This window comes from Eschrichtius robustus, chromosome 11, assembly GCF_028021215.1.
Source record: "Eschrichtius robustus isolate mEscRob2 chromosome 11, mEscRob2.pri, whole genome shotgun sequence".
In the NCBI taxonomy this organism is placed as follows: domain Eukaryota; kingdom Metazoa; phylum Chordata; class Mammalia; order Artiodactyla; family Eschrichtiidae; genus Eschrichtius; species Eschrichtius robustus.
Window position 1 is genome coordinate 68,567,740 of NC_090834.1, and position 12,755 is coordinate 68,580,494.

The 12,755-nt window shown below is 40.8% G+C and overlaps 1 protein-coding gene and 1 non-coding gene across 2 annotated transcripts; both read right to left on the reverse strand.

Moving 5' to 3' along the window:
- Nucleotides 1–306: 306 nt before the first annotated feature.
- EIF4G2 (eukaryotic translation initiation factor 4 gamma 2) lies at nucleotides 307–12,402 on the reverse strand. Its single transcript, XM_068556100.1, has 22 exons — nucleotides 11,865–12,402; nucleotides 11,189–11,315; nucleotides 10,786–10,851; nucleotides 9,992–10,132; nucleotides 9,329–9,431; nucleotides 8,481–8,612; nucleotides 8,325–8,391; nucleotides 8,091–8,242; nucleotides 7,248–7,358; nucleotides 6,981–7,064; nucleotides 6,793–6,891; nucleotides 6,378–6,519; nucleotides 6,128–6,288; nucleotides 5,637–5,750; nucleotides 4,906–5,031; nucleotides 4,318–4,422; nucleotides 4,014–4,229; nucleotides 3,668–3,926; nucleotides 3,132–3,336; nucleotides 2,767–2,978; nucleotides 2,558–2,679; nucleotides 307–1,135 (listed from the first exon to the last, which is right to left on the reverse strand). Exons 1-22 carry the CDS (start codon nucleotides 12,400–12,402, stop codon nucleotides 1,070–1,072), a joined length of 3,348 nt encoding a protein of 1,115 aa, XP_068412201.1. The 3' UTR covers nucleotides 307–1,069.
- LOC137772748 (small nucleolar RNA SNORD97) lies at nucleotides 5,442–5,584 on the reverse strand. Its single transcript, XR_011075552.1, has one exon. It is a non-coding gene; the product is annotated as a small nucleolar RNA SNORD97 (small nucleolar RNA).
- Nucleotides 12,403–12,755: the final 353 nt, after the last annotated feature.

A 12,755-nucleotide genomic window follows, 5' to 3' on the forward strand; every position in this document is an offset into this window, starting at 1 on the left:
CACCACATAGTTCAGTATGGTGACGAAAAGATAAATGTCACGAAGTTTGTTGTTATGCATTAGCAACGTCCCTCTGAATTCATAAGACTTGTAATTCTCAGCACTGCCCCTGATTACAGGTATTGTATATTGGTTACTTCCAGTAACATGACCTAAAGAGGAATAACCACCTTGAATTTTCTGTCTAATCAGAAAATTGTGAATTTCTGATTATGAATTAAAAGTTCCTAAGACAGACCTATCTCAAAACAAAACCTATCAATTCTTCATAAATTTGTAGGTGCTACTTAAAGTCACACAACTGTATCAAGTATCACAATGTTTATTGATAGATACAAGTATATAAAATCAGGGCATGAACATGACTTGATAAATTAAGTAGACTTAATTTCAATACTATAATAAGAGGGACCAATTCAAATTCTCACCATTTGTTTCACACCCACAAAGACCACTTCAAGGGCATTTACGATCTCTCAAAACTGATCAGTTTTGTGCAAGTAAACCATGTTTCTTTTAAAAAGACTTGTGCACTTGCCCAGGCTCAAGGATATTAAAATCTAGCACATAAAGCCCATTACTAGAGGTAGAAATACAGGCAATATACTATTACGGCAACAACCATCAATTACAGTTAAGAATTTTTCTGTAACAACCAAATGGATAATCAAATATTGCAACAACTCAAGTATTACTGAGCAAAGTGCATTTCTACAGTATTCAGTGTTGCTATTCAGTTTTCTAACTTAAAACAGCCTATGATAACTGGCAGCAAAGAAGGTCCTTGCAATAGACTGCCTCTGCTTGAGAACTTATGATGTAATTATTGCATGCTGCTAATATACTATCTAAACATTAAAGATACTCCTAAAATATTTGATGGTAGACTATGATTAAGACATTACACTACAAAAAAACCTTATGCAGAAGGAAATCCTAACTGACGCGCTTCTGCTTTAAATATTGTGAAAACATTACAGCGGAATGAATTTTCGCAGTGGTTAGGTCAAATGCAGTTACATCATAGCAACAGTATGTTTTGCACAATTTAAGGCTTTGGCTGGTTCTTTTAGTCAGCTTCTTCCTCTGATTCTTCTTCTTCAGCAGTTTCTAGCCAGGTTAGCCACTGATTCACCTGTAAATTTGTAATTTAACGAAATAAGTAGTACTTACAGAAGACAGAATAGCAGAATTTTTTATTCCAGATCAAACAACCTACCTAAGGACAAAAGTTTTAGATAGTACCACACATTTTGTAATTGCCAACAGTCTTCAGAACCCACATTTATGTATTAGCTGTAAGTTATTTTAAAGAATGGCTTAAGGACAGGAATAAAGACGCAGACGTAGAGAATGGACTTGAGGACACGGGGAGGGGGAAGGGTAAGCTGGGATGAAGTGAGAGAGTAGCACTGACATATATACACTACCAAACGTAAAATAGATAGCTAGTGAGTGGGAAGCAGCCGCATAGCACAGGGAGATCAGCTTGGTGCTTTGTGACCACCTGGAGGGGTGGGATAGGGAGGGTGGGAGGGAGACACAAGAGGGAGGGGATATGGGGATATACGTATACATATAGCTGATTCACTTTGTTATACAGCAGAAACTAACACAACACTGTAAAGCAATTATACTCCAATAAAGATATTTTTAAAAAATGGCTTATTATTTGGATTTGGGATTACAAGCTGTTTAGGAACCATCAACTTGGGTGTCATTCTTTGACACCACTCCCATTACCCTTCAGGACTGTTTTAATATGGGACAGTGGCTCCTCCCAAACTTAAATACATTAGCAATGTGGCCGGGGCGGCGTGGAAAGGCACACAGGACAACAAAGAAGATTCTGAAAAAGTAGATCTCCAGCCCCACACCGGAACTGTAGGATCAGATTCCCCAAGGACAAGACTACGGAAAAATGCTGTGAGGGTAATCCTCATGAAGCTAGTTCCTGAACCTTAGGAATAAAGATACTATAGACCATCATTTCTCAAAGCCTGGCCCCTGGAAAAGTAGTATGAGAATCACCTGGGTTGTATAACACACACAGGCCTACTAAATGAAAATGTCTAGGATCAGACCTGGAACTTCCTTTTAAATTACTTTCCAGGTGATTAACGTACGCTGTGGAATCCCCTGACATACAAATTCTTCCCCATGGCTAGAATTCTACTCCCACTAAATAAGATAAAAAATCATGGTATGAGAAATCAGAAACAATCTCTTTACTGACATTTAAAAAAAATGTCTCAATCCAATCGTGTACAATCACCCTATCTTTGTAAGTAGCTTTACTTCTAAAAAATGTTTTAGCCACCTCTAACCTAACAGCTTAGACACTACTAGGATTGAAGCCTTTTATTTCATAGCTTTACTTCATTTTGCTAACTGCCTACTTTACCACAGCTTTTAATAGTGAAGAATGACATGTATGTACAAATTACCAGGGTGATTTTGCTTGTATTTAAAAGGCTCATTATAACTTTAAAAGGCTCATTATAAAGCAATACCAAGTAAACTGGAAAAAGCACACCGAATTTCTCTCAAGATTTACCTGGAACAAAGCCTTGCCTTTCCCTGGAAACTCTTGGGTTATATCTTCTTTCCAAGCCAAGAAAGCTTCTTCTTCAATAATCTCCATGTCATAGAAGTGAACAAAAAAGCGGAGTAACATGCCTAAAAGACAAAATGTAACCCCATTATTTAGTGTGCTGTTTAAGAATTGCCCCTCACTCATCATTCTTCTGATGTTGGTCCTCTCACCTTTCGGGAAGTTGCTATTGTAGCAGTGCACCTGAAGAGCATAGAGGGCACTGACTTGTAGATCAACGTGATCATGAAGGAATTTCTGCATTACTGGCTTGAAGGAAAGAAGCAGTTGTTTTTCCTGCTCTAACTGTTCTTTGGAAGGAGCAGAGGAAGAATCTGTTTCATCACTGGGTGGGTTTACTTCACTAGAAATGTACTGTAAGAAGCTGCACAGAAAGAGGTCTTGTTAGAACCTCAAAGTGAATTTTCTAGCTCAAGAAACAGACAATTCTTAGTCCCTTGCCTTGTAGATTTTCTAGGAAACAAAACACAGGTTAACTCTCTACTACATGTAGAAAACCACAACTCTGTTATCTTACCTCGTCATTAAGATGTTCACAAATCCTTTATCTACATGAAGTTTGGGAGAGATGTTATCTTTAATCCACTTATATATGGTTTGAGGAGATGGATCCAACTTTATTTGCTTTAACAGTTCCTTCTCCAATTTGAGGAGTGGGAATAAGAAACTCAGTCCCTTTCCTTCCAAGATCTCCAACATGCGGTCCTTATTCTGATCAATTTCTGAAGAGACAAAGCCATTCCCATCATCAGGTAGTTCATTTTACCTATGTTGGTCTAGAAAACTGCTCTACAAATGATCTTCCAAATGCACAAGATTCGTGTAAAATAATAAGGAACTAACCTAGCAAAGGAAACTCAGTATTTGGACCAAATGAGAACAGTTAAATCATAATAACCTCTTCTTTTTATAAAGATGAAGTCTGTCTGTGGGAATGCTTATTGTTATCTGGACAGGATAATCACACTGACCTATATAAATTCACTCAAGGTACTAAGGAATGCCCAGATTTAGAATTAAAAATAAACAAAAAAATCCCCAGCATTCTCTTACCTGGGAGCATTTTCTGCATATTGACCTTGCTTTGTTGGAAAAGCTCTGTTAACCATTCTCGATCTTGTAATTTAGCTAATTGCTGAAGACAAAGTAAGAAGAGAGGAAAATGGGTGCCACTTTCCAGTGGTTGAGCTAGTTCTGAAATGCTCACCAGCTCCGAAATGATAGCACGAGCTGCAAACTGTGCTAAATATGATTTCACCAAGGGGATGTCAACCTCCAGTTTGGGGCACTGGTCCAATACATTCAGGAAAGCCTTAGAAGGAATATATAACACAGTCAATTTTATTAGTTTCCAAATTTGAAAGGCAAGAGTTCTTATGGAATCCGGAAAGTATTCTACCTGCATGAAGTTGTCACTTGTGGCTATCCCTTCCTGTTTGAGTAAACTGATCAAAGAACTTGCTTTTTCTTTATCTTCATCACTTCTGTCTAGTGACAGGATGATTACTTTGCTTAACATCTCGGGGAGAAAGTGTTTAGGAGCCCTCATCTCTCTTACACCATTGACAGCTTCATTTGCATTTCCACTATTCAGATATTCGGTTACAACAGTTTCCTGAAAAGAACAAAGTCCAAATATCTTTAGAGTTTTCCTATCTCAAATACACTCCATGAACCAGACTATGGGATTATTTGAGACTTACGGTTAATTTAAGCAGTTCTTCCTTTGATGGCGGTGGCTTTTTACTGGTCTTGGCAGGCTTTTCCTGAATAAGTGGTGGATTAGTTTTGAGACCAAGCTGAGGTGTCTAAAAAACAGCAAAATGGTAGATATGAATGTTTAATATTTTTTTTATTATTAAAAAGGAGCTTATGAAGTTAGAGAGAAGACATTAAAAAGCAGCCTTCAGGGCTTCCCTGGTGGTGCAGTGGTTGAGAATCTGCCTGCCAATGCAGGGGACACGGGTTCGAGCCCTGGTCTGGGAGGATCCCACGTGCCGCGGAGCAACTGGGCCCGTGAGCCACAACTACTGAACCTGCGCGTCTAGAGCTTGTGCTCCGCGACAAGAGAGGCTGTGACAGTGAGAGGCCCGTGCACCGCGATGAAGAGTGGCCCCCGCTCGCCGCAACTAGAGAAAGCCCTCACACAGAAACGAAGACACAACACGGCCAAAAATAAATAAATAAATAATTAATTAATTAAAAAGAATCATTTAAAAAAGCAGCCTTCAGACATCTTCAGAAAATACTGGAATGACAGCAAACACTGTCATGCTACATACAGTCCATACCTGTCCCAGAGGTGGTGTTTGAGTGCGTGGTGGTTGTGCACTAGGAGGAATCATAGTTATCTGGGGCTGAAGCTTTGGCACTTGATTTTTATTCATTAGGAAAGACTGAGCAGGCCTCAGGCTAATCTAGAATTGCAAACAAATCAGAACAGATACCCAAGTTAACAAGCAGTTAGCTAACATATTAAATACAACACTCCAACATCCTAAAGTTAATTCAGCATACACAAGCATGACAGAATCTATGGCAGAAACTTAAGTATCTTAAATAGCTAAACAGGTTACTCCACGTTATTAGGTTTAATTTCTGGCAAGAAAACTAAAGATCTGATGAGCACAAAAATAAAATACTGTTATAAGTCTTATACCAGAATTCTCCAAGGATTAGCATCACTAAAATATTAAAAACCAGAAGATTTAATTAGAGTTTAGAAAACATTTTACTTTATTCTAAGTCATTCTTCTATTTGCAAGGAAGTCACAATAAAAATCTCATCAACCATTTTCCTTGCTCTAACTGAAGACTTTTAAGAGATTTGCCCTCATATCTCATAATCTTCACTCATAGGACGCTGGACATCCAAAGAAAGAAAAAGCAGTAAAGAAAAGAGAGAAAGAAGGTAAAGAATTCCAGCATTAAGTCCTCTTAATAACGCGTCTTTTTATAATCATCGGGCAATAGATTTCTGAATTGACAAACTATGGTATATAAGTAACATAGGCAAATGTACCTCATCTGCATTAAGCTGTCCTTTCTTAGAAAACCGAGGTGGCATATCCTTCGACTGTCCTTGCAGCTGGGATAAGAGTCCCTGACTCTGGTTATGGTAGAGCTGGCTTAGCCCCTATTTCAGAAAGAGAGAAAGAAAGTCTAGATAAAAAGGGGTCCACAAATTATGGTAATCAAGTACCAAAGGGATGAGGCCAAGCCATAGGAAAGCTTAACTGAATTTGCCCAGAGAAAGTAAAAGGTGAAATAGGAAGAATAAATATCTAACCTAACTTACATGAAGCGATGTGACTTTACTAATACTTTACTAATCTTAAGGATAAGCATTTTACCCACTTTGAAATAACTGTCACACATATAAATTTGGTTTAGAAAAACACATTTTTAGGTTTTCTAAACCTGAAATATCTGTCCTTTTAAAAAAGCAAATCTATTCATATACATTCCACGATTTAATACCTGTTGCCTAAACATCCTTAAATGTTTTCTTACCTGGCTTTTCATAAACTTGCCTCCCATCTCCCCAAACTGCGACTGTGTGGGAGGCATGATGTGTCCCCCATGGCCATTGAAGAGTTGATTTGAACGATGACGCCCCATGGTGGGTGAAAATCTATCCTGGATAACTCCCGGACCAGTACCAATTCCGCTACCTTAAAATGCAGACATGAAGAACTCTTTACTATTAAAGTGTTAAACTCAGTTTTTAATGTAACCAAACCACTATTTTGTTCAAAATCACCTGGCATTTGTCCAAACATATCAGCAAGTCCTCCAAGTGGGTCCCGATCCATTTTCATCCTGGGTGGCATGAACGGTCCCTCCAGAAAGAAATCACTTCTCATCCCTTGAGCCATAGGAGCAGGAATAAACACTCCTAGATCCTTCAGAAATATAAAGTGAATAAACACTTATTTCTGAACACTGTTTTACATAAAACTGAACTTCTCATATTGGGAAAACTAGAAATACTTCCCTGGACTATTAAGAGTGCTATTTATATAATTTCTATAAACAACTTCTCTCAAAAGGGCATACAAGACAGCATAAACATTAAGCTCTACTGGTAAGATGAGACAGTCTCAGAAAGTTTAAGAAGGTCTTTGTGCTATTATAAACTTAAAACCCACTTGATTAAAAACAAAGCAAAAACTTACTTTTACTGCATCTTGACGGATTTGATTGATCGTCTTTGGTCCATTGTCAAGAAAAGCCTTGCGAGGAACCCAATGGTGTTCTCTCAACTCTACGGTATCCTTTAATATAAAAAGTTTTAATAAGTATTATTTTAATATCCCTAAACAGAAAGACAGCATACCAACACACCTAAAGAAACCAGTTTTACCTGCAGCAGGAAACGAATCCTCGCTGGCAATTCCTTACTTAACATCAAGGAGCACATTCGGGCAAAGTACTGATCCATTAAGGACTGAAAGAAAAAAAAAATACACTTTCAGAAGAAAACGCTAAAGGCAAATGTATACTATTTAACGCTTCTAAGTATTATCGAGGTTAATGACTAACAGCAATCCTCTATATCACAAAAATAGGTTGTTTGATTTGAATAAAAATCAAGACAAGCTTACACTGTTTCTGTCAGCAACACACATACCTTGGCTCGTTCATGGTCTAACCTAGGTCCCACTGTCCTCATTATCTGACAGAGGCACTCCAAATCCTCTCCCATATCTTTGAGTTGGACTCTCTTCTTTTTTTCCAAAAGCTGCCAAAAGAAATAAATGTCACATGTTTATAAATCCTTCTTGGGGGGCTTCCTTGGTGGCGCAGTGGTTAAGAATCCGCCTGCCAATGCAGGGGACACGGGTTCGAGCCCTGGTCTGGGAAGATCCCACATGCCGCGGAGCAACTAGGCCCGTGCGCCACAACTACTGAGCCTGCGCTCTAGAGCCCAAAAGCCACAACTACTGAAGCCCAAGTGCCTAGAGCCTGTACTCTGCAACAAGAGAAGCCACTGCGATGAAAAGCCTGCGCACCTCAATGAAGAGTAGCCCCTGCTCACCGCAACTAGAGAAAGCCCGCACAGAGCAACAAAGACCCGACACAGCCAAAAATAAATAAATAATTTTAAAAATAAAAATAAATCCTTCTTGGTTTAGATGTAGCACTTCCCCTTAAGTCTGCATTGACTCATAGCTCCTACCAGTTCCTACAGTGTCTAGTATAGAACTCTTTATCTGGTTTCTGTTGAAGACATCCCTCCAAACTGAGCAACTTACACATAGGTAGACAATCAGTTCTACCCCTACCTTGCAAAACATGCTGCTATTTCCATATTTACAACATTTAAATAACAATTTTGCTGGCAATCTAAAATATTTAACTAGCCTACCAACACTCTCACATGGCAAAGTTATACAATTATAATTGACCCATTTCCCCCAAATAATGATGTACCCAGTGACTAACGTAAGCTTACATTCTCACTCATACTTACTGTTTTGATGCACTTATGAAGGATAGATTCATGAATAAGATCAAGCTTTCCAAGTTCTCCAATGAATTTGATGTTCCCCAACATCTTGATCTTGGCAATGGCTCTCTGTTCCTCCTCCTCGGGGAGGAGGGGATTTTCACGCTTATCATAGACTGAAATAAGTTAAGAATAAAATCAACATTCAGAATTAAGTTGAACATATACAGTACTACATAGTACCAAAAAACTTCTCACCATCAACATTTCTGGTTCGGTTTTCAAATTCATCTTGTAATTTGGAAATTAGGAGGCGTCTGAATGTCTATTGGAAACAAAAGACACTTTTGTCAGAGCTTGCTAATGAAACCTTTCAAATCAACTTTAAATAAGCAAGCAAACACTACCACTTACTGTGCTTTGCTTCTGTCCTGGCTGACCCTCTGCTGCTGGGCCATCAAAGTTTGGTGCATCTTCTGCCAATCGCAGACATAGCTGAGCATACAGTGAGCTATACTTTGGCTCTTCTAGGGCTTTGTCCACAATCTAAAATAAATGACTTTTTAAAACTAAATATGACAACTTTTGAAAAAACCTTTCTTTATAACTTAATACTTCCTTGTAGTCTTAAGGATCTTGAATCTCACAAATTTCTGACGAATTCTCTATGCCTCATCCGTAACCTGGGAATAAGAACATCTCTTTTGTAAGGCTTATTGTGTACACTAAATCAGGTGAGGCATGTAAGGTGCTTTAGCACACAACCTGGAAAAATATAAGCACTTAAATTTTGTTAGCTATTGCAGTGTACCAAAGAAGTCTAATTACACAGATCTCATACTAGCAAAACCCTCCCCCCTCAGGAGTTGAAATTATCTTGGAAAAACTATAAACAGATGCTGGAATCACATCAACTATCATAAAATTCATTTCCAAAACCAAAATATGGCGTTCTTCACATAAGGAAAAACAAAGCAAAAACCCCCTTAATAGCCTAATAGCCCAATTAACCGTGCAACACAACACATACAATTTAAAATGACCTCTTAAGTCTGATACCATTAGAAGTTAGTGATTTTCTAAAAAAAAAAAAAAAAACCACCAGTGTTCAGAGATACATACATCTAATGTGTAACTCACACCTCAGTTTTAAGCAATAATGCAAATGTAAAAAACAACAACACCACACACACACACACACACACCCCAACCTGGGTTAAATCTTTTCCTCTCCCTTTCGGTTAAGCCAACATTTAACTTACCAGCAGTATGACCCCTTTAAGGATGAGTTTAGACTCTACACCCACATTGAGGAGCTCAAGGCATAGCTTGTCAAACTTCTCAGGAGTAAGCTTATTTAGTATGCTAGGAAAAGAGGATTCAGACTAGGTATCAGCCAACACACAAAGAATTATTTAGTTGAAAAATCACCTTTAAATTATGTTCATTTTTTCCCCCATCACTTTCCCCTTTAATATCAAGACGTATTCTTCTTAACCCATCTAACCAAAATTGAAATAAACCTGTTATTTAAAATATATCTACCTAATTGGGGGGTCCCCAGCTGTTGGACAAGAAACTCACATCCTCAAAACCTAGATCAAGAGCCTCCTTAATATCAAGGCTACATCCAGGAGCTAAAACCGTTATGTTCTGTGCATCACTGGGTACACAGCAGGCACAGGAAATGTCAGCACAATGAGCTTGTGCATTTTAACCCAATGACTGAAAGCAACTAACTCTGAGCCCCAAAACACTGATGTGCCAATTTTCAGCTTAAAACTGTCAACGCTGGCATTCATTAAAATACACTTAGGGCATGAACATTGCCTTCTAAGTAATATAGCATACACACAAAAGAAACACAGTTAATCCATTTCTTCTCTCCTTTTATTTAAAGGACAAAACAGCCCCGATAAACTTACCCTCTTACTTTCCTGAAGATTGCATCATGTCGTTCTTTTTCATTTGCGGAGTTGTTTGCTGCGGAGTTGTCATCTCGTCTAGTGCTTCGTGCAGGAATCCATTTCTGAGCGTTTTGCCCTGGGGTTTTCCCCAGGAACTCGCTAGTAAAAAATTAAGAAAATAAAGATTAAGACAACTTGAAACATAGCATCCAGTCACATATCAAATGTCATACAGATCAGAAATCCTTCTAAACAGAAAAAACAGTTTAGTTTTTTCTCAACTTCCCTTACAACTAAGCAACTCACAATCAGTGGTTCTCAAACAATATTGTACATCAGAATCACCTGAAGGGCTTGTTAAAAGATTCCTAGGCCCATCCCAGTTTCTGCTTTAGTGGGTCTGGGGTAAGGCCCGATAATCTGCATTTCTAAGCTCCCAGGTGATGCCAGTGTTGCTGGTCCAGGAGCCACACAAGAACCAACATCTTCTAATGTCTCATGACCATGTTATACGCATACAGATTTACTACCACAATTTAGTACGGACAATAATGGCTGGCTTCAGAAACGACATCAGTGAAAACAATCCAAAGTGTAACAGGATAAAATAGCAGTTGAGAACGTCAACTCGTATTAGATGGTTTGGCTAAAAAATTACGAACTGATATTCTAAATTTAGGATATGTAACAGAAATCATACCCATTAAGATAGGATTCCTGATGCCTTATTAACTATGCTGTAATGCACTAGAAAGACCATTAACCTAAATCTATTATTTACAGAAGTCATTCTTTTCACACGTTTACTATACCTGTTGCCAGCAGTCTTGGGATAGTGCTGAGGTGCACCCCTACTTCCTCCTCCGCCCGAAGAAGCACTATTTAACAGAAAAACTTTTTTAAAAAAAAAAAAGTATACCCCAAGTATATTTCACTCAAAATAGATAAAGGATCTCTTTAATTATTCTGCATTTCAGTAAGTACACCACAGATGAAGACTGAACTTAGGCCCAATGGAAACCCAAGTAATTAATTACATTTATTCTTCAGATAGCAAATAGAAAACAATGACAATTTTAGGGCTTTAAAAAAATGTACTCGGCACATTATAAATTAAACCTGCAGCACAATTAAATCAGAATTACTTGGTGTGGTTATTCCTTGGTTTTGTGATTAGTCTTGTCACAATAATTGCCAAAATAAATCTACACATACCTGAAACGAGAAGCACCCCCTTCTGCAATCGCACTCTCCACTTTGGCGGCTTGACAACGAAGAATCTTCAAAAGAATAATATTAATGGATGGGGTGGGGAGGGAAGGGGATGGGAGAAATGAAAAACCTAGAATGAGAAAGAGTACCAAAATTAGACACCGCTATCATACAAATCTGTAAACTTGCTTCAATTACAATTTATTTCAGAGCCTGACACTGCAGTTGATTGACCTTACACTGCAGCGCAGATCTCATAAGACTAAAATAGAATATACTCGAAACACAAATGGACAATAAAATTTTGTTTACCACCTGGAAATTCTCGTGTTCAAGGACGCAAGGAAGTGCCTACATAGAAATGTAAGAACCTCTCAATTGCTAAGAACGAATCCTTAAGAAAGCCACATTCTACCTCCTTTACAACTGAGCACTGAGATCAGTAATAGACAATCTAACTCTTAACAAGACGGACACGTCCTGGGAAAACAGTTGTAAGTTTTTACTGCCTCAACAACGAACTACTGAATAAAGGGTAACTAAAGACAGCTTTCCCCACTGTTCACTCTTAACTGGGTGCACAGGGCCCATCGGAAGACCGGGGCCACAACATGGCAGCAGGAACCTCCGCCCCATTTTTTCCTTTCCTGGGAACAAAAGAGCAGTGGAGTCCTCCCACCCAAGCCCGAGTTAGGGAAGTGCTTCCGACAGCCTCTCGCGAAGCCGCCGCGGGAAAGCCTCGGGGAGGAGTGGAGGCCGCCCCCGCGGCCCGGCTCCCGGCTCTTTGTTCTCAGGCAGGAAGGCGGCCTCCTTCCCACCCGCCGCCTCCAGCGGCCCCCTCCCACCCATAAATCCCCAAGGGACTGACAGCCGCCTCGCTGCTCCCTACCCCCCCCCCCCCGACAAAAGCTCAAAAACCCTCGCTTCCCTCCCCTCTCCCGTCGCAGACGGGGCTCGCCCGGCAGGCCCTTCGCTCCTCCACCAAGGGCAGCCCGGCCGCTCCCCGCCGGCCCCTGGTCCCATACACCTCCCCGCCGGGAGGCTGGGCTCCGGGACTCCTCCGCCTCGGCTGGTCCCGCGCCAACGGCCGGGCCCTCCCCGCCGGTCCGCGTCCCTCCCCCCGGCTCGCACCGCCCCGCCACGCTCTCCCCATCGGAGCACACCCGCGCCCGGGCTCCGGCTCCGCGGGGGACGGCCGCCGACAGCCACAAAGACATCCGGGGGCCGCCACGTTCCTTCTACTCCGTCAGCAACGGGAAGGGAGAACAAAGGGGAAGAATTTTCAGGTGCCCGAAGCGCGAAGGAAACGCTAGAAAGGGGTCGCCCCGCCCGGCTCCGCCTGCGGCCGCCATTTTGTACCGCTCGAGAAGAAGCGGGCAGGGGCGGCGGCCATTTTAGAGCGCTTCACTCGGCGGCGGCGGCGGCGGCGGCGGCGGCAGTGGCTCCACTCACCTTCACCGAGAACTCAGCAGCTGCCACTGCAGCTGCCTCCTCAGGATCCGGTCGTCGGGGACGGGGAAGGGAGGGGGAGGGGAACGGAAAACAAAAAAGGGGGAGGGAAGGGGGAGGA